Source organism: Diabrotica virgifera, chromosome 3 (assembly GCF_917563875.1).
Source record: "Diabrotica virgifera virgifera chromosome 3, PGI_DIABVI_V3a".
NCBI classification, from domain to species: domain Eukaryota; kingdom Metazoa; phylum Arthropoda; class Insecta; order Coleoptera; family Chrysomelidae; genus Diabrotica; species Diabrotica virgifera.
Genome location: NC_065445.1, coordinates 134,789,381 through 134,812,504, shown reverse-complemented (window position 1 = coordinate 134,812,504; position 23,124 = coordinate 134,789,381). Strand labels below are relative to the sequence as shown.

The 23,124-nt window shown below is 32.9% G+C and overlaps 1 protein-coding gene across 1 annotated transcript in view; it reads right to left on the bottom strand.

The window, feature by feature from the left end:
- Positions 1–12,085: 12,085 nt before the first annotated feature.
- Positions 12,086–23,124, bottom strand: part of LOC114327489 (isocitrate dehydrogenase [NADP] cytoplasmic) — a 65,571-nt gene continuing 54,532 nt past the window's right edge. The window contains exons 5-6 of the mRNA XM_028276129.2: positions 21,804–21,982; positions 12,086–12,820 (exon numbers count right to left, since the gene is read on the bottom strand). Of these exons, the coding sequence (XP_028131930.1) occupies positions 12,613–12,820; positions 21,804–21,982 (387 nt within the window). The 3' untranslated portion in view covers positions 12,086–12,612. The remainder of the gene's footprint in view (positions 12,821–21,803; positions 21,983–23,124) is intronic.

Here is a 23,124-nt window from a genome sequence, read left to right as displayed (position 1 = left end):
GATTGGTGGAAAGTTACCATGCAACCTGTCTATTTATGAACCTTGGCACTTACCCTTTTTCCTATCATTTGTTATGCACTGAAAAATGCTCATGAAAAGGACAATTCGCTCCGAGCGTTAACAAAGTGTCAAAGCATAATCGACCGACCTGCTCATGGTGGCGGTTTTTTGAAATTTTATAAGGACGCTTTGTGTATGTTTAAATGAGATATTTAAATAAAATGCCGTGTCACGCTAGTGATACTATGTATTAATATAAACAGAAAATAAAAACGCACTTAATCTGATATAAATTCTTCACTTTCCAATATTGATTATCAGTTTGATTTTGTATACATAACCTCACTATCGCAGTTTATGTCAATAAATCTTTATTAACGAAAAAGAAAATATTTTTGTTGCACTATAAATTACAGTATAAATTAATAACTAATGAATTCTAACAATTGTATTCGGTTATTATCACTACAAAATAAAATATTCAAGTTTAACAAAATAATCCCATAAGACTCAATGTTAAAACGTCCTTACAAAATCTGACAGCGTGTCATGTGACTGTAAGTAGAGGGGAGACACACGGAGCCAATACCAGTTGGTGTTTATTTTTGCTGTGGTGTTTATTTTTATTTATACAGGGAGTAGAACTTGTTACGATTTTCGTAGAAAATTGGTTATAACTTTGTAAATACTCTGTATAATAAACCTTTATAATTTTGTGATATGGAAGTTAAGAAGATTTCGAACATAAAATAAAATATAGGGTCAAAGAATACATATCTACCACAAGAACCGACACGGACGGCGATTCTTTTGTTGTTAAGTTGGATTTATAGTTCGACGTAGCGTAGACGTAGACGCAACGGAGACGCACTGGAAAAGATCAACACCGAATTTTGTGTAGTCGTGTTTATAAATGAACGCAAGCGCCTGACGGAACGTAAGAGAAATGTAACGGAACGGAAGAGTTCACCAACTTTCATCTTTTAAGGCGGGTTGGGCATTACTAGTGAATAACGAACGTGGCTCACGCTTACGTATTTTGTCCGTGCTATTGTTAGATATTTTATTATTTATTTTCAAACTCGAGCAGTACATTTGTATCTATGCATTGCATAGTGGACTCTACGGTAGTGAAACGTGGACAGTGAACGACAACATCCGTAGTAAAATTCAAGCATCCCTAATAGCACACGACGTCCTATGGACGTCCAAAATAGGTCCATTTTTGGTCCTAACGTCCATGGACTAAAAACGGACGTCCGACGTTGAACGTCCTTCGGTGGACTAAATATGAACGTCCTTCGGACGTCCTTCGGGTGGAATAAATATGAACGTCCTTTGGACGTCCGTACTGGACGAAATACGGAAGTTTTCTGATCATCCATATTGGACATATTATGAATTACGGGATCAAATAGCAAAATAATTCAATAAAATATTAACTTAATTATGTTAATAAAATGGTTTAAATCGAAAAGATAATCATATTTAATTCAAAATTGTATATACAGTTTAATATCCAAAACATGTTTTTGTTTTTTTGTAAAGTGTGAAAATCTTATTTGTAAATTATTTGTTACAATGTTTTATTATTCTAGTTACAAAGATAACATAAGTTTGCTAGTTATGTAATTCCAATAAGCAAAAATTTAATTTTTATCAATGTATCCGTACTACAGATGAATCTTGAGAGCATCTTTTTGAAGTTGAAGATACGTGCCCAAAATAGGTCCAGTTTTAGTCCTGTCTATGGACTATAAATGGATGTCCTTCGGACGTCCGACGTTGGACTTCCTTCGGTGGACTAAATATGTACGTCCTTCGGACGTCCGATGTTGGACGTCCTTCGGGTGGAATAAATATGAACGTCCTTTGGACGTCCGTACTGGACGAAATACGGACGTTTTCTGGACGTCTGAAAATCGCCCCCACTACCTGGTTTCTTTGTTCAAAAAACTAAAACGATAGGCAATAGATTTTCGATTCACCGATATCAGTTCGAAGTTAGAGAGCTGATCTCTCAGTAGTTGTCGTCGTTAGGGCTCCCGCCTAGTGTTTCTTCATCAACCACTTATTTTCATAATTTAAGAAATTATATTGGTAGACTGAAGAATGACATTAACCTAAATGTAGATGAAATACCCACACACCAGTTTGGTTTTAGAGAGAGACACTCCACAACACAACAGACTCATAGAATTATAACAAAAATCCTTACTGCTATTGAGGAAAAAAAATATTGCACAGCGGCATTCTTAGATGTAGAAAAGGCATTTGATAGAATATGGCATACTGGACTTTTATACAAACTCAAATGTATTCTTCCAACCCCCTACTACCTAATCATGAAATCCTACATTGAAGATCGTTACTTCCAAGTAAAATATAACACAGCAACTTCCACATATTTTCCCATTAAATCAGGCGTACCACAGGGTAGTGTCCTGGGCCCTCTCTTTTATCTATTATTTACCGCAGATATCCCAACCACTGAAACAACCCAAATCTCAACATTCGCTGATGACACCACCATAATCGCTGTCAATGAGGACCCTATTATCGCGTCTGCACAACTGCAAAACCATCTTGACCAATTGGGAACATGGCTCAACAAATGGAAGGTGAACAGTGGCGGCTCGTCAGAGGAGGCAAGGGAGGCTTAGCCTCCCCATAAATTTTTTACACACGCTACACTGTTTTATTTATCTTGAATCGCGAAAAGCAACAAGCACTCTCACTATTATACAACGTGTAAATTCCATATTATCACTAAATATCCATACGCACGGAGCATTAGCATTAGAACGCATGATTGCGTCTCAGTTTTTTTATTATTATTGTAGGCAGGACCCTAGGTTATCCCGAGATGCATGAACGGAGCAGGGAAGCCGGCCAGCCACCGTTGCTAATGCTCCGCGCAGCGCATCAGGCATTTAAGGAGACCCGGTTTCCTAACAGTGGCATCTACGGTGCCATCACACGCTGTGCGGAGATTTACCAACGGAGGCTAACTAGCTTCTCGGCTCCGTTGCCGTTGCGTTCATCTCGGGACACCAAATTTTAGAGTCCTGACTAAAAATAATGAAAAAACTAAAAGTGCGAATTTTGTTATAAAATTTGGTATTTGGGGTTAGAATAATATTTGGAACAACTTGTTCAAATAAATTTTTCCGATATTTGTAAGGCAAAGCAAAATATCGGTAATTTATCATGTTTTTGGATTCGCAGTAAGCCGCGTTTAGAATTAAAACATTCAGTAATCTTAAAAAATGTGAACCTTCAACCTGTATGGACTGCAAAACTTCAAATCTGTATTTATTTTGATATGCATATCTACGTACAAAGATGAAATTGTTAACAAATAAACGACACAAACTTTGGTATTAAAATTTTACAATTAGACTAATTGTTTTTAAAATGATATGATATTATGAAATTATGATGATATTATGAAATATAAATAAAAAATGGTCAAAAAATGGGGCCTTATTACATTTTTTGGCGCATTTTTTGCTAGTGCAAATTTGTCTAGATATTTTACAGTAAGGTAGCCTCCCCTATTGTAAAAATCACGAGCCGCCACTGGGTGAAAGTAAATGAAACGAAGTCAACCCAAGTTACATTTACAAACCGAAGGGATGTATGTCCAACAATAACACTAAATGATACACAATTACCAGTCAGCACGCAAGTCAAATATTTGGGACTAACCCTTGACAAAAGATTAACATGGAAGCCGCACATTCAAGCCAAGAAAACCCAGATCAACATCAAAATACGACAAATGAGCTGGCTTATTGGTCGAAAATCAAAACTCAATATTGAAAATAAACTGCTCCTGTATAAAACTATGATAAAACCAATTTGGACCTATGGTGTTCAACTCTGGGGTTGCTCAAAGCCATCAAATATCAAGATAATACAAAGAGTCCAATAAAAAATATTGAGGATGATATTCAACGCACCCTGGTATGTAAGCAATAAAACCCTACACGAGGACTCGGCTACACCCTTGGTAGAGGAAGAAATTCCAAGGATCACAAAGAGCTACCTTGATGGACTGAGAAGTCATCCAAATGATGAAGCAAGACTGCTGAACACTCCTCCCGAATTCGCAAGACGATAGAAGAAACTATGGCCAACAGATTTAATAAATTAAATATACATATTGTGATCAAATGTAAAAATTATAATAGGAGGGTTGCCACAGGGCAGCTTCTCCCTCATGTATTTAACATTCAAACTATTTGCTTATAGCTTCGATGAAGCAGATTGTAAATTAAAATATAAATTTGTTAAATTAACTTCTTCTATTAATTTTCTGTTGACCAGTGTTATTTCCGAGCCAGTATCTATCAAAATTTTAATTCGTTTCTCGTTGATAAAACCATTCACAAATTTTAAATTTATTCCATTTCTTTTTTCATTGTTTCCTGCCAGTTTTATAAAATCCTTCGGGTGACAAAAAATTCCTGTTTGGTTCTTTGTTTCTAGTGAGCGCCTTCGTGAAAAGACGCCGTTTGCTCCTCGTTGTTTATATTTTCGTCGTAGTGTCTCTCTTCGTCATATTCTTCTGTCTGGGTATTATTTACCTCTCTTCTATTTTCTCTTGGTCTGTCGGATCTGTTTCGGTTTTCTCGATATTCCTATTCATTTTGTCTACCATTATTTCTGTTTTCTTGATTTGTGCGTGTGGTGTTTCTATTTTGGTTATCTCGATTTTTGTCCTCATTCCATTGCCGATTTCTTTGTTCATAATTTCCTCTTCCGTTGTCTCTATTTTCGTTTTCCCTCCTGGGATTAAAATCTCGTCTTGTATAGTCCCTCCTATTGTTTTGTCTTCTATCCCTGTAGTCCTGTGTTTCTCGGGGTCTGTAATCTTCTTGGGATCTTCTTGATTTTCTTTCTCTTAGACGTGATTCTCTTATTTGTAGGAATTGGCACAAACTATCTATGTCTTTGTAATTTTGCAACGTGATATGATCTTCTAGCGTTTCTTCGAAATGTCTTGCAATCAGTTCGACTAATTGTTCTAACGAATAATTGTATTGTAAATGAAGGGGTGGGTGCAATAACCAGGTAGCTCCATATTTTAAAACTTGTGGGAAATCGAAAAAAACCTAAAAATTCAAAATTAGTTTATTTTTGATTATTTTTTCCTGCGGTGAAAGCATGTAAAGAGAAAGTTTTTACGTAGTTTTTGTAAATATTGTTAATATCATACTTTAATAAAATGAAAAAAAAATTGGAGCTGCTTTGCCAAAAATATACAAAAAAAAATAGTTTTAGGTTTATTTATATGTTATTTGGATACAAAAAGTAAAGAAACTAAATAAAATGTCCTTATTACATTATTATCAAAATACAAACTAATCAGTGGAATATGAAAACATAAAAACAGGTAATATTCTTCTTAGGTTACTAGTGTTCATCTTCAGTTTCGGAAGTTTGGCATTCTTCTGGCTCTACAGAAACAAGTTGTTGGTAGTAGCACATTTCAGCCTCGCCAACATACTGTCTGGCCAATTCCATGACATTTAATAGCTTATCCCTTTTCAAAGGCAACGGGGCATTATAAACCGTATTGTGTACTTGTGGAAAAATCGGTACACAAGATTTCTTTAGAAGAACGAAATCCTCAGTCACGAAACCATTCGCTGACTCTGAGCACATAACAGTCTCTCTATGTGTATCACTAAATTCGATAACTTTATATTTCGATATGGTAAATTTTGCACCAGAACTATTTTTAATATTGCTTTTCTAAAAAAATGGCTCCAGAACTTCTTTATAGTTTAGAATCATATCTTGTTTAACAGTTTTCACAATAAACTTCTTACTGGTATTTGCTATCATGCGACTCCATTCCTCTGGCAGATAAACTCTTTCTTTCTTTCTTTTTTCTTTTTCCACCAGAGCAAACGACCTGTCACAGGGCAAAAAACTATGCCCAGGTTCGGGATAACGATGTCTTATTTTCTTGAATCTTCCATGCAATAGAAGAGATTGCCAAAAGTGAACAAGCACGGAGTTCTTGTTCTGCGCAGCACAGTTGTCACTAAAAACGTAAAGGGTTGTTACCTGCGGATCAATGTAGTTATTAATAAAATCGTGTAAGCAACTTATCACTTCATTTGGAGATTTCCGACCCGTTATTTCATCGAAAACATAAAAGTAACTCTTCGAAACGCTGCCCTTATGGATGCAAAATGGATAAAACCACAACTGGCGCTTGTAGAACACGTCACCAGAAGGAACATGTGGCAAGGGCATGTTTTGTTCAAAATCAAATGACATGACTTCAACTCTGGGATCTTCCTTAGCCAAAGCAGTTTTTTCTCTTAAATCTTTATAGAAAGATTAAAAAAATATTAAAATTCTTGTATTATTACATAAAATTCAAAAGAAACTAAACAAATACATGAAGATATCAAACTTATTTTTTATATTCCATGCATATTTTTATATCTTTTCTATTATATTATTTTGCCAAGTGCAAGAACCAGGCAGCTCCAGGAACTGCCCGGTTCTTGCTACAAACCGAAAGCAAGGTAGCTCCAAATATCGTTGCCATTTATGTGCCGTTATTAAGAGATACCCGATTGTTGCAGGGAACGATCGGCTAATTTTTTTAAGAGTAAGTCACTAAAAATCTCATTTTCATAAAAAGTGGAGCTGTCTGGTTATTGCACCCACCCCTTCAAATGTTTTGCATTATTGTATATTTGTAATGCGTATGTTTTTTCTGAGATACCCATCCGATCATTATATTTTTATAATTCTTTGTTGATTTCCATTTGCTGGACTTTTCCCCAGAAATAGTTTAAAAATTTTTGTTCAAACTGTTGCCAACTGTCAATTTCTTCTTCTTTGCTGTCAAACCACAGACATGCCTCATACTTAAGATGGTTTCTGATCATTTCTTTAGCTGTTTCAAAATTTCCAATGTGTTATACTTTCTTTTTCAGGCTATTTATGAAAGGCACTGGGTGTAATCTTCTTACATCCCCGCCAAACCGTATTTTCACGTCATATGTGCTATGTATAACCATTTCTCTTCTTTCTCCGAAATTTTGTTGAGTATTGATTTCCGCAATTTTTCTTTCGTTTTCTTTAATCATTTTTTCCACTTCTTCTATGTCTGCTTGAATAGCGTTTTCCAACTTGTTTTCCAAATTTTCTAGTTCCTTTTTCTGGCCATTCTTTATCTCCTTCATTTTTATTTTGATTTCTTTAATCTCTATCTCCTGTTTCTCGTTCTTTTCTACAATCTCTTCAATTTTTTTCACCATTTCCTTCTTGATACTCTCTATGTTTCTGTTATTTTCCTCTATTGCTTGTTTTGTTTCTTGTTGATTTTCATCCATTTTTTGTTGGGTTTCTGCCATGACTCGTTTTGCTTCTTCTTGATTTTTATCCATTTTCTGTTGTGTTTCTTCCATGACTCGTTTTGCTTCTTCCTGATTTTTATCCATTTTATCCATTGTCCTTTTTGCTTCATACATTTTTTGTTGTGTTTCTTCCTGATTTTTATGCATTTTATCCATTTTTTGTGATTGTATTTGCATAAGTTGTAATAATTTTTCTAAGTCTGACAATTCCATTTTTCCTGTTTCCATGATTGTTGTGTCTAAAATGTCTTCGTGATCTGAATGTTCTCCTTGTTCCAAATGTTCTTCTTTTTCTGAATTTTTTTCTTGTTTTTTGTTTTCTTTGCTTTTGTTTCTTGTCTCTGGCATTTCTTTTCAAGGAATATTATCCCCGCCAAATAGGAAACTTTAAAATACCCTATCTGTTGCAGACACGAAAATTTTCTTTTACCCAATGTAATATGAATATTTCAAAAAATCATCAAATGCAAATATCAAATAAATAAAATAATATATTAGAAATTGTACCTAAAGGAAATGTATATGTGGAAATTCAAATATATCAATTTGACCACTCAATAAATAGATTTTCCAACACCTGCTTTCCTCTGTCCTTTCCTTTCAAAGTTGCAACCAGAAATACTCTAATGCACCATCAGTTGGGACGCCATTTGTTATGCTCTATTATATCTATTTAATTAAGAAGTTTTCACTTCTGTCGGCACTCCCATGAGTGCTTTAAATTTTATATAAGCTACATTTTTTTAATACTATTTTTTGATAATAATAATAATATAATATCGTATGGCATTTTTGCCGGGGAGATCCTTTCGGATAGTTCCAGCGCCAATTACATCTTTAACCCTGTTTCAAGTAACTAGTGTCGATGTACACTAGCCCAGGGGGACCGACGGCTTAACGTACTCTCCGAGGCACGGTGAGACGGCTCGTGTCATTATTGGAAATGAAAATGGTTTGTCTTTGGCAGGGATCGAACCCACGTCTACTGGCGTATGAGGCCAGTGTTTATACCGTTACCCACGGCCGCTCAACTATTTTTTGATAATAGGTGATAAGTGGCTGTAAAAATATTCAATTACAATAGGGGTAGATTTCACCCCTAAAAAATTAAAATCAACCAACGGCATTAGTCCAAATTTGAAATGGAGGGTAAGTATAACCTAAATCCAAATTTCCGTGCAAATCAGTAATGACAAGGTATTCAATGACATTGTTTGTTTGAATTATAACTATTCTAGGGTGAGAGATTTAAGTGTTAAACTGTGATAGAATCTTAAACTATGTTATTTCATGTTAATTGACATTCATTCATTTCATTAAAAGATGATTTGGATCAATTACACGCTTTAATTTACAATTATACGATTTTTTCTAATAGGGGTAGTTGTCACCCTTAAAAAATAAAAAGCGGAACGGCACAAATTTAACTTTGAAGTTGACGGTAAGTAAGTAAAACATAAATCCAAATTTTCATGCAATTCGGTGCTGCTCCTGAAAATTCCACGGTATCGCCGTATTTCCCGTTCATTTACTGGGCTATATATACGTTGAGGGTTAATCTCAATCACTTTGTAACTACCTTCTTTCTGTTATTTTTAGTTGTGTTTCTAAAGTAGTCTCTTTAAATCGTTTAGTCTTTGGACAAAATCGTGCTTCTGCAAGTTTAAGTGTGTTGTATGAGAAATTATTTCAGGAAATCGTAACAAACCAATCGGGATATTAATAAATGCAGATGGCACCACTATTCGCTCTGAGCGTTAACAAAGTGTCAAAGCAAAATCGACCGACCTGCCCATGGTGGCGGTTTTTTGAAATTTTATCAGGACGCTTTGTGTATGTTTAAATGAGACATTTAGAAAAAATGCCGTGTCCCGCTATTGTAATTATGTATTAATATAAACAGAAAATAAAAACGCACTTAATCTGATATAAATTCTTCTATTTCCAATATTGATTATCAGTTTGATTTTGTATACATAATCTCACTATCGCAGTTTATGTCAATAAATCTTTATTAACGAAAAAGAAAATATTGTTGTTGCACTATATTACAGTATACATTAATAACTAATGAATTCTAACAATTATATTCGGTTATTATCACTACAAAATAAAATATTCAAGTTTAACAAAATAATCCCATAAGACTCGCAATGTTAAAACGTCCTGACAAAATCTGACAGGGTGTCACTCACGTGACTGTAAGTAGAGGGGAGACGCAGGGAGCCAATAACTGAAACGCAAGACAAATTACGTAGATGGAAAGAATACATTGAACACCTATTTTATGACCAAAAAGTAGAACAATTAGAGTTGACGGAGAAACCACGGTACCAGAAATAATGAAAGAGTAAGTTATTTATGCCATAAAACACACAAAAGGTAGAAAAGCTCCAGGACCCGATGAAATACCAATTGAACTATTGAAGATAATTGATGAAGATAATATTGATGTCTTGGTAGACCTTTTTAAATCCATATACAAGACGGGACACATACCCAAAGAATGGCTTCTCTCAACTTTTGTAACGATTCCAAAAATCACAAATGCTAAAGATTGCAATGACTATCGGACAATTACATTAATGAAGCCACACATTGAAAACCTTCCTTAACCCTGGAAGCTCACACTTGGGTGTGAGATACCCATCGCGACACTTAACTGCATGTAGCTTGCGCAGCTGCATTTCAATGGTAATGCTGCTTTATGTAAATTCAGTCTCTAGTCTGCTAAGGACGGGTATGTAGTTGCGGTCTCATTTGAGCAATATTTCCAATCACGAGAATTTATTGAATACAGACTAGGGTATGTATCACCCATGTGTGAGGTTTGCGATCAAGTGTGCGTTCAAGTCAATGACCTAACAACACAACATCCCACAAATTTAGTAAAGAGAACTAGGTGTTATTTTTGCAAAGGCAAAGATGGAAAAGCAAAGCGTGCATGCTCGGCTTGCTATAAAGCATAATGCATGGAGCATAGAGCCACACTCTTTATGAATGTAGTTACTAAAATGAATGAAACTGAAATACCTAGCTAAGAATGAATATGAGTTCTATAATCAAAAGGTGTTATATTTTAGTTAGAAAGACCATTTTGTTGTTAAATTAAATTAAAATATTTTGAATTATGTTTCCGGTTTTTTAGAAAATGTTTTTTAATTATTTTTAACATTTTGTTCTTTTGTGTTACTACAATTAATAGAGAGAAAATAAAATTATTGATTTAATTATTCGTATGTATTCAATAGTGATTATAGAGTCTCTGGAAATCATAAAATATTTACTTTTTTTTATTTCTTCACAAAAAATCATTGGGTATCTGACACCCATGTGTGCGGTTTATGTAAAAAAAATAGGTGTGATCTTCCAGGGTTAAAATCATACATAACAGAATCCACGTGAAATTAGAACAAGAAATAAGTGATTCACAGATGGGTTTTAGAAAGGGTCTAGGAACTAGAGAAGCATTATTCGGAGTCAATGTTCTGACACAACGATGTCTGGATATGAATCAGGACATATATGCTTGCTTCATAGATTTTAAAAAAGCTTTTGAGAGAGTTCAACATGAAAAGCTTTTAAGTATTCTTAAGACCAAAAACATAGATAGTAGAGATCTACAAATTATATCGAATCTGTATCAAAATCAGAAAGCAAGAGTAAGAGTCGAAAGAGAACTGACAGAGGAAGTAAGTATACTTAGAGGAGTTCGACAAGGGTGCATACTTTCACCACTCTTATTCAACGTCTACAGTGAAGTGGTATTTCAAGAAGCTTTATTGGATATTCTGGAAGGTATTTTGGTCAACGGAAATAGCATTAATAATATTAGATATGCGGACGATACGGTCATATTTGCAAGTGACATGGAAGATCTACAGTACATAATACAGCATGTATACAATGCATGTGAAAGGTACGGACTGCAAATGAATCTCAAGAAAACGAAATCAATGATATTCTCAAAAAAAAACACAAAATGTAGATAACCTGATTATCAATAATACAACGATCGAAAGAGTAACAACATATAAATATTTAGGAACGTGGCTAACCGAAGATGGAGATAAAACAAAAGAAATCAGATCTATAATAGAAATGGCAAGAAACACGTTCATAAAATTGAAGAACTTACTTTGCAACCGTAACCTTAATCTAGAGATCCGCACAAGAATGCTACGTTGTTACGTTTTTTCTACTACTATACGGCATGGAAGCGTGGACAATAAAACAGTCTGAAATCAAAAAATTAAACTCCTTTGAGATGTGGTACTACAGGAGAATCCACAGAATATCGTGGACTGAAAAAGTAACTAATATAGAGGTGTTACAAAGAATGAAGAAAGAATGTGAAGTCATAAAAACTGTTAAAATTAGAAAGATTCAATATCTGGCTCATATAATGAGGAGCGAGAAGTACGAATTACTTAGGTTAATTATGCAAGGGAAGAGACACCCAGGACGACGCAAAATATCCTGGCTAAGAAATTTGAGAGAGTGGTTCGGTTGCAGCTCATTAGAATTATTCAGAAGTGCGGCCAATAAAATTAAAATAGCGATGATGATTTCCAACCTCCGATAGGAGAAGAAACCTGAAGAAGAATGAGTTTGTTCAACTCGTCCACACTATTTGGTGTTGGCTTTGTTTAAGGGTGTTTTTTATGTACTCTCCAAATAAAAATAACTTAATACTCTTTTTAAATTTTTAATAAAATAAAATCAGCCTCGCCCGTTTACAATGATTTTTTAAAAACGTCACAATATGTGTTTATCAAAATGCTTAAAATACTTTTTAAAAATACTTCTAAAGTATAAAAATAGCGAAAAAGATGTATTTCGTTTACAATGTAAAACTGGAAAAAGACTAAATAAAACACATAAATAATATAATATATTAATTAACAACAAATTTTTAAATAAATAATAACATGGTATTTGAAGAAAATTATATTTTCTGCAAATTATATAGTTTATGGTTGCGGTTTTGTAATGGATTATTACTGTATTAGTGGTTTCATGGTGTAAAATTAGTGTAAAATGTACTGGAAGTTAATATAAACTAAGACAAAAAAACTTCGACAAATATGTACACAACAAATCTATAGTTTTATCGTACAATAAATCAAATAAGTTTCGTTGGTACAAAATACACAAAACAATCTTTTTCCATTTTCCAGATATACGCCTTTTCAAGTTGGATTGCATAGGAATAAACGTTTTAAGCGTTAAGCTTCTTTTTAAGGTTCTCTGCCAATTTGTTGATGAATTCGAAGGTCTCCAGATAATCTTCTCTGGTTACTTTGCTCATGCCCTTGATGCAGATGGCCAAATCTTTGGTCATGCTGCCGGATTCGATGGTTTCAACGCAAACTTGTTCAAGAGCATGGGCGAACTTATTCAATTCTTGGTTGTTGTCCAATTTGGCCCTAAAAATAGAAATAGAAATACTAAACACTCCATTAATTATAAAAAAAACAATAGTAATACGAAGTTACGAAGAACAGATTAGAACAAAAATTAAAACATGAATAAACGCATTTCTCTTATTACTATATACAGTATTTCTCATGATCATCTTTCAGTGCGTCACAGTTTTTCGATTTCTTTCTAACGCATTAAATTGTACGTGACAGAAAAAAAGGCACGTCGGTGATTACATTTCGTCGGTGACATTTTTATAACATTTATTCTAGTTATTCTAGTTGTCGATAGATGGCGCCATAATAAAAAAATAATTTTTTTTTAATTAGATAATAATATTACAAATATAATCTGTATAATTTATAAGACTATACAAATCAAAGAAAATATCATTTTATAAATGCAAGAAACACATTTGATTTGTTTTTATTCCAAATTGAAAATAAAATGTGACAACTGTCAGATTTAACTAAAATGTCATGTTAGAATAAATGACATAAATGTGTATTATCACGGACTTACCCTTTTTCCTATCATTTGTTACGCACTGAAAAATGATCATGAAAAGGACAATAGAGTAACCGCTACACTAGTAGAAACACGGGCACATTGAGCTAATACGTCCTGAACCCTTCACTTGTTGCACTGTTTACTTTTATGACGAGAAGTAAACAGATTGATCCTACGTAGAAGTCTCGTGAAGTGAAAGAAGAAGTATTAAGTTGAAGAATATTCGAGATGTCATTGAATAACCTAGAAATGTCTAGTGACGTCTAGAACGTCAGAAAATGTATGTAAACATAGAGTGTTGACTGTTTATTCGCTCCGAGAGTCTCCCCTTTATTTACAGTCACGTGACACGCTGTCAGATTTTGTAAGGACGTTTTAACATTGAGGGCCGGTTGTTCGAACGCTAATCAACAATGATCATTATCAAATAATTAATTACTGTCAATGTCAACTTTAAAAACATAATTAATTACAATTCTGAGACTATAATCAATTAATATAACAATAATTATTAACATAATTAATAATAAATCTCATAATTGTAATTAATTATGTTTTCAGCAACCCAAACAAAGTTGACATTGACAGTTTTGGTGACAGTAATTAAATATTTGATAATGATCATTGTTGATTAGCGTTTGAACAACCGGCCCTAAGTCTTATGGGATTATTTTGTTAAACATGAATATTTTATTTTGTTGTGACAATAACCCAATACAATTATTGTTAGATTTATTTAGCGTATGGCTATATCACAGTTTTTGTATAAAAATAAATCACAATACATTATAAAACAATAATTAATTTTTATAAACGAAAATTTAGTTGATAAATATACTGAATCGATTCATTGGTCGCCGTTAAAAAATCGGAACAATTGCCACTGTACGATCTGATGGGGCATTCCTTCACCAAATGCTTAACCGTTTGTCTTTCAGCACCGCAATCGCAATTTGCAGAAGGTATTTTTCCCCATCTAAAAAGTGAGTCAGAGCACTTACCACAGTTAGTTCTAATTCTATTTAGTGTCGCCCAGATCCGTCTTGGTTGATTGAAACCCTCTGGCTTGCTTGTAATACATGGCATATTTCGGATGTCAGGTGGAGCATTCTTCTCCCAATCTTGTTGCCAACGGTCGGTTATTTCAAAATTCCTTTCAATTAGTATCCTTGCAGAATCCAGAGGGGTTTTTCTTGAACGAAGCCTACTTATGTCTCTGTCGTTAATACCAACGTGAGAGCGGAGCACAGGATCGGCGTTAATTCTTCTATACTCCCTGACAAATGCATGTTCTCGACGGATGTGTGAGGGGGCTATCTGGCTTAGTGCTGGTAGCCAATACGTTGGCTTGGCCTTGATTGTACCTGATATAATACGCAAAGCCTGGTTTAGTTGGGCATCAACACGTTTGGTGTGTGGGCTGTTGAGCCGTACCGGTGCACAATACTCTGCAACGGGATACACGAGTCTCAGTGCTGACGACCTACGTGTAGTCGCTGAGGAACCCCATGTGGTACCGCATAACTTTTGTATAATATTGTTTCGTGTTCTAAGTTTTGCAGTCGTCTTTGTAAGATGATCTTTAAAGCTTAGCCTTCTATCGAGTGTCACACCTAAATATTTTGGATATTTAGCATGATTGAGTCTGTCTTCAAAGTGGATTTTTAATTGGAAATTAGCCAATCTGTTGTTTAAATGAAAGCATGATACTTCCATCTTGGAGGTATTGGGCTGTAATCTCCAGTGACGGAAATATCTCCCGAGGATAATCAGGTCGTTTGTTAGTATTTGTTAACAATTGTTAGAATTCATTGGTTATTAATTTATAGTGTATTTCATAGTGCAACAAAAATATTTTCTTTTCCGTTAATAAAGACTTATTGACATAAACTGTGATAGTGAGGTTATGTATAGATAATCAAAGTGATCATCAATATTGGAAAGTGAAGAATTTATATAAGATTAAGTGCGTTTTTATTTTCTGTTTATATTAATACCTACATAATATCACTAGCGTGACACGGCATTTTTTTAAATGTCCCATTTAAACATACCCAAAGCGTCCTTTCAAACTTTAAAAAAACCGCCACTATGAGCAGCTCGGTCGATTTTGCTTTGACACTTTGTTAACACTCGGAGCGAATATAACCGTTGTATTTGAAGTTTGTAGTTTTGATGTAAAGTTATAAAAGCTATAAAATACATGACGTACATGACATGACGGTCACATAACATGACAGATATGCAAGACACATGTTAGAACGGGCTGCATTAGCCCACAAGCATAGCAATTACATAGGTACCTGTGTGTCTACTAGCATGGCGCTTACTGTATACTTTAATATACAGGGTGAGTCACCACTAACGGGACGGAAGATTACAGCGAAATGGTAAAAGAATTGAAAAAAAATTTAAATTAGTAGTTTGTAATTTGATAAAATCTACATTTTAAAATTATTTTGAAATATACAGGGTGTCCCAATAAATGGCGGCGTATCAAAGTTATATTTTTTCTTATGGAACACCCTATATTTTATTGCATTTTTTAATTGTCCGCAAAAATAAGGTTCATAAGGCTTCCCTATACCTATGTACGGAGTGTTTTGAGTTATGTTGACTTTTCTTAAAATGTAAAGTTTTAAAAGAAGGCTTATTCTCAAGTTATTTAAGAAATTATAAAAAAATTACTTTTATATTTAAGTATTTGAATATTGGTTGAATGTATTTCATGATTAATTATTACACATTTATTTACAGGGTGTTCAAAATTTACAGTTTCATTATTAGATTATTCAATGTGTCATATGATTGTTATTTTAAATGGAACACCATGTATATTAATAAATAAATATACTAAACAATTTTACCTCTTTCGAATGGTATATGGATGTCCTATACCTAGGTCTCATAGTTTTTGCGTAATTTACAATTATTTAAATTCTTAATCTGTAAATCGATTTTAAAACAAAAGATGTAGTTAATTAATGGCATTGTATGACATTGTCACCTTATGACAATATGGTCTGGTTTTTATTTTATAATTAATGTATTCCGTGATTGATTATTACACATTTATTTACAGGGTGTTCAAAATTTACAGTTTCACTATTGGATTATTTAATGTGTCATGATGCCTATTTTAAATAAAACATCATGTATATTAATAAATTATTGTACTAAGCACAGGTTCCTCTTTCGAATGGTATAGGGATGTTCTATAACTAGGAGTCATAGTTTTTGCGTAATTTACACTTTTCTTAAACGGTAAATTGATTTTAAAAATAATATTTATAGTCACTCTCGATTTTTAAACAGTACGAAATAAATGTTTGTTTTGATTAATTATTTATATGGGAAATAAGCCACAATTAAAATGAAAAAAATAATTTTATTAACATATTATATCTACATAGAGCCAGTTTGTCGATGATCCGGGAAAGGTTGCAATTTCACAGGTCAAATTTATTTTTTATCGAACAAGACATCGTAAGTATTGAAGATTTACTTTTCGGAATGATATCAAATTCTGATTTTGATCGAATTATTTTTAGTTTACATATAATTTATGAAAATTCATATCAGAAACAAAGAAATATACATTTAAATAAATTTAATAATCTTTTAGAACAAAATAGTTTACATACTTTTGATAACCTAAATAGAAATAATGACATATTAACGACAGTTGTCAATCTATCAAATAGACATTTAAATGCAACGGAAAATTTGGTATTGTCAAAAGGTTTAAACTATGCTGTTACTCATCCATCTATTCCAAAATTAGACATAATCAGCTCAGTGGAGAAAATATCCCAGTGTCTACCAACTCATGAAAAAGAACAATATAGGGTACTATGTAAACTTGAATTGGAAAAGTCTAATCAAATTGAACAGAACATCAGCAAAGAGGAAATGAAGGCTTTAAAAACTTTAAGAAATGATGACTCCATAACAATCCTACCAGCGGATAAAGGCAATGCAACTGTAATAATGAATAAAATACAATATGAGGACAAAATTACAGATCTAATTACAAATGGACCTTATAGCAAATTAACGAAGGATCCAACGAAGACACTGGAAAACAAAATATATAGAGCTTTATTCAAATTTAAAAATGATCTAACATACTATCAAAGAAAATTAATGACACCTCACTACAGTAAGACACCACATTTTTATGGAGTGCCGAAAATTCATAAAGCGAACATACCACTTAGACCCATTTGTAGTACCATCAATTCTCCTTGTAGTGAACTATCAAAATTCTTATTAAACATTCTAAAACCATTTGCTAATAATGATGACACTTTTATAAAAAATACAAAACATTTTTTAAACAAATTATCAACTATTGAATTTAATCCAAATAATATTTTAGTAAGTTTTGACATAAACAGTTTATTTACAAATGTACCATTAGATAAAACTTTAAACATAATCAAAACGAAATTAGAGAATGATAATACATTGGCAACTAGGACAAGACTAAATGTATCAGCTATAATGGAGTTATTGACATTATGTACCCATAATACCTATTTTCAACTAAACAATGAATTCTATAAACAAAATTTTGGTCTAGCAATGGGCTCTTCTTTATCTCCATTATTGGCTAATATATTTATGGAGGATTTTGAAACTAATATTATTTCTAAACAAAATTTAAAACCCACAGTATGGTGGAGATATGTAGATGATGTGTTTTCAATATGGCCTCATGGATCAGAATTGTTGGATACATTCCTGAATATTATAAACGATCAAGAAGAGACAATAAAATTTACAATGGAAAAGGAATACAATAACAGCCTACCTTTCCTCGATGTTTTGATCTCAAAGAAGGATATTGGATATGAGACTCAAGTGTATAGAAAACCAACACACACCAACAGATATCTCAATTACAAGTCAAATCACAACATCAACGTTAAAAAGGGAATCATTAAATCCTTATATGATAGAGCCAAAATTACTTGTTCTAACGAAAATTCCTTTTTAGCAGAAAAACAATTGTTAACATCTGTTTTATTAAAAAATGATTATCCTTTATCGTTTATAAATAAGGAATTGTCAAGATTGGATCGAATGGAACAGAACAACTTAGAACGGGATCCTACAACATTCACCAGAAATAATACGAGGAAAATATCAATACCATATATAAAAGGACTATCCGAGAAACTTAAAACAATAGGAAATAAATTCAACATTTCAACAACATTCAAAACAACAAACACATTGAGATCTATTCTATCTAAAACTAAACCTAACAATGATCAAGAAAGAACAAAAAAATTGCATTTATAAAATACCTTGTGAATGCGAACAATTTTATTTAGGTGAGACATCAAGACCATTAGACGTTAGAATAAGTGAACATCAATCTTATATTAAAAATAGAGAATTTGAGAGATCTCAAATATGTCAACACGCATGGGATAATGAACATAGAGTTCAGTGGAGAGATTCAAGTATAGTCCTGAAAGAATCAGATAGTAAAAAGAGAAAAATCAAAGAAGCGGCTCTAATTATGCTAAATGAAACCAATTGTGTCGCAAATTCCTCGGTAGAATGCAGTAGGATGTGGTTACCCATACTGAAAGAGGAAGTCAATAGAAAGAAAATACCAAGATTAGTAAGTCAATAATATCGAGCTAGTACATATTTTATATTTTAGTATTACTTATATATCTAGTATTATTAATAATATTTATAATTTAAACATGTTACATGTCAGAATTTGGTATTATTTTTTGAGAGTAAATTAATGTAAATACTTACGATGTCGGGATAGTATCACAGGGTTTTTCCTGGTTTTCCCTTGTGATTTACTATGAAGTCTCTAACGCGAGAATTTTTTACTGTCGTTGCATTTGGTTGTCTTTTTAAAGACATATCACATGCTATAATTTTTTATGACGGATATTCTTGAGTTGGGGTTAATTTCATGTAATCGAATGAACTATCTTTCAGTAAGTCGTCCCAGGAACGCAACTCATAAATATTGGCAATATCATTTTAAAGTCTTCTACATTAAAATGTATAATATATGTCTGAATTGCCAATATAAATGAGTGAGATTAAATAAATTATTAGAAGAATTTTTTTTTGCTTAGCAACAACACTTTAGTTTATTTTAGTAATATTTTGTATTTTGACAACGGCACCCGATTTGGGCGTCGAAACGTTAATAAAATTATTTTTTTCATTTTAATTGTGGCTTATTTCCCATATAAATAATTAATCATAAAAATGCCACAAGGAAATAGCTTCAGAACAAAATGTTTGTTTACTGTATCATAATGAAATGAAAATTATGTCTATTTACTAGGGGCCGTCCATTAATCACGTGATGTTTTTTTTTGGGATTTTTAACCCCCTCACCCCCTTGGTGATACATGGTAAGGTTTAAGGCTAACCCCCCCCCCCCATCCCTAAACCACGTGTATTTTTTAGTATCTACAAAAAATCTATTTTTAGGTATTTATGCCACACACCATTAGATGGTATAAGTGGCTCCTGATTATATATATATTTATAAAATACACGTATCTATAAGTATCTATAAGTATCATCTAATTTTATTATACAAAATTAAAACTACTGAAGAATTAAAACTGACATAGCAACCCTGTTCCAGTGCCAAAACAACAGAATAACTGATAAGACTACCAATTCATCAGATAATAGGTATAATACATCATGTACAGACTAAAACCTCATAAATAAAATAGGAGACGGCGACAGGGTCAGTATTCCTAGTGGAAACACATGGTAAGAAACAAAACACTTCGCAAGTGTCCCTTCTTATCTTAAGAATTTAAGATAATTTACCATGAAGAGTAGGTATCCCATGTCGCTTTTAACATTAACATCCAATATTAATAAAAATATAGAAATTTGGGTGAAAGGAAAGAAAATTAATGTGTTGTTGTATTGTAGAATATTATGAATGAAAAATAAATTTTTTTCATCAGTCACACCAATGCCGTTTTCGATTTTTGAACACTTGTGACGAAAAAATAAATACACGTGATGTATTACTACACCCCCTCCCCCTTGTGATGTTTCGTGATTTTTTATGGACCTCACCCCTCCCCTTTCGAGTCTCACGTGATTAATGGACAGCCCCCTAGACCATTATTATGAAAAGTAGGTATATTGGTCTGTATACAATACATTAAAAAAATCAGGATCTTCTATAAAGTCTAAAGTCCATAAACGATAAGTTAAATATTTATCATAATCCTGTTTGGTCTAATACTGGTGTAGTTGAGTTTTAAACGGATAATAATGGTTTCTCTTAAGTATTCTAACAGTCGTTTGACTGATTTACAATTCACCCGAAATTTTTTCTTTACTAGTATTTGGGTTTTCCGTAACAGAAAGCAGGACATCAAGCTCCTTGACGTCATCACAAATAACTGGTTTATTTTTATTTAACTTTCCGTATGCAACATTACCAGTAGCACGGAATCCATTGAAATCTCTCAAAAACGTCCTTTTTTGGGTGTCTTCTATCAGGATACTTTTGAGCGTAAACTTAAGAAGGTAAGATACAATTTTGCAAACACTCCCTAATGCAAAGTAAGTACCATGTCTACTCTTTCGTAGATTATTCATTTTTAGGAACAATTAAATTTGAATTTCATACACGGATGTTTATATTTTCGATAATTACCAGACTGTACTGTCATAAAATGACGATGTCATACAATGAGATACATCTTTTGTTTTAAACTCGATTTACAGATTAAGAATTTAAATAATTGTAAATTACGCAAAAACTATTAGACCTAGGTATAGGACATCCATATACCATTCGAAAGAGGTGACTCCGTTTAGTATAATGGTGTATTAATATACATGGTGTTCCATTTAAAATAAGCATCATATGACACATTGAATAATCCAATAATGAAACTGTAAATTTTGAACACCCTGTAAATAATTGTGTAATAATTAATTATGGAATATGTACATTCAACCAATATCCAACTATTTAGATGTAAAAGTATTTTTTTCATAATTTCTTAAATAACTTGAGAATAAGCCTTCTTTTAAAACTTTACATTTTAAGAAAAGTCACCATAACTCAGAACACTCTGTACATAGGTATAGGGAAGCCTTATGAAACTATACCTTATTTTTTGCGGACAATTAAAAAATGCAATAAAATATAGGGTGTTCCATAAGAAAAAATATAACTTTGATACGCCGTCATTTATTGGGACACCCTGTATATTTCAAAATAATTTTAAAATGTAGATTTTATCAACTTACACACTACTAATTTAAAATTTTTTTCAAATCTTTTACCATTTCGCTGTAATCTTCCGTCCCGTTAGAGGTGACTCACCCTGTATATCTAATATGAGAAGAGATGAGTTATTTAAATGTTCGCGTCTCTCATTTATGATTTAATATCTATCTTGACGGACCTTTCGAACAACACTTTTGGACAAAATAAATTACCTGTGAAGAAGTCCTCTGGTCCAAGCAAAAATGGAAGCGATCGGATTGGTGGAGGTTTCTTTGCCTTGTTGGTGCATTCGGAAATGTCTTGTTACTGTACCGTGTGCAGCTTCGGCTTCAACTGTTTTACCGTCGGGGGAAATCAGAACTGATGTCATCAGACCCAAAGATCCATAACCCTAAAATATGAATATTGTATTAATAAATAAATACCGCTAAGAGCTTGGAAATTGAAACCAAATATAATGAGAAAAGGAGAATGTCCTAGATTACAGTGAAACGGACAAATAAACACAGCCATGGAAAAAAGAGAACTCATTAAAGAAGACACGACAAGAGATGGCAATTGGGATATGATAAACGACACACAGAATATGCTGTGTAAAGCCACGAACAAGTAAGGAAGTAAATTATTAACCTTTCAAAGCTGGTTAAACTCATATAAGGTAGGAATTAGCTTATATAAGTTTAACTAAGCATGCAAGAACTAAGAATTAAAATACAGGGTGTCCAGAAACTCTACCGACAAACGAAGACAGGAGATTCCTCAGATAATTTTGAGACAATTTAACGAAATTCACCTAGTCCGAAAATGCTTCCTAATGGCGCTAGAGCTCTTTGAAGATGGCGTCATTTAACCAGTTTTTCTTAAATACCTCCAGAACGCTTCTAGTTAGAAAAACGAAAATTGGTACACATATTTATCTTCCAGAGTTAAATCCATTCCATCTATTGTGAATTTCTAGTACCAGTCATAGGCGTCCGTTTTGGGTGGGGCAACGGTTATTTTATCGCATAACTTTTTTGTCTTTAACTTTTAAGCATCTTTGATACTAGATTATTAAATTGTGAGGTATTCTAGTACTAAAAGGTACTCTTACTTTAAGTCGGTAGGACACACCGTTTTCTAGAAAAATCGATTTGAAAATTTTTCGTTTCCTGAATTTGATAAAAAAATTGAAAAATCTTTTAAAAAAATAACGGTGTATTTTACCATCTTACAGCAAGAGTACCTTTTAGAGCTAGAATACCTCATAATTTAATAATTTAGTGTCGAAAATTCTTAAAAATTAAAGACAAAAAAGTTATGCGATGAAAACGGACGCATATGACCGGTATTAGAAATTCGCAATTAATGAAATCGATTCATCTCTGGAATATAAATAAACGTACCAGTTTTCGTTTTTCTAAATAGTTTTTTTTGAATTTTTTTTTGATATTCAAAAAACTAAAAATTTTCAAATCGATTTTTCTAGAAAACGGTGTGCTCTACCGACTTAAAGCAAAAGTACCTTTTAGTACTAGAATACCTTAAAATTTA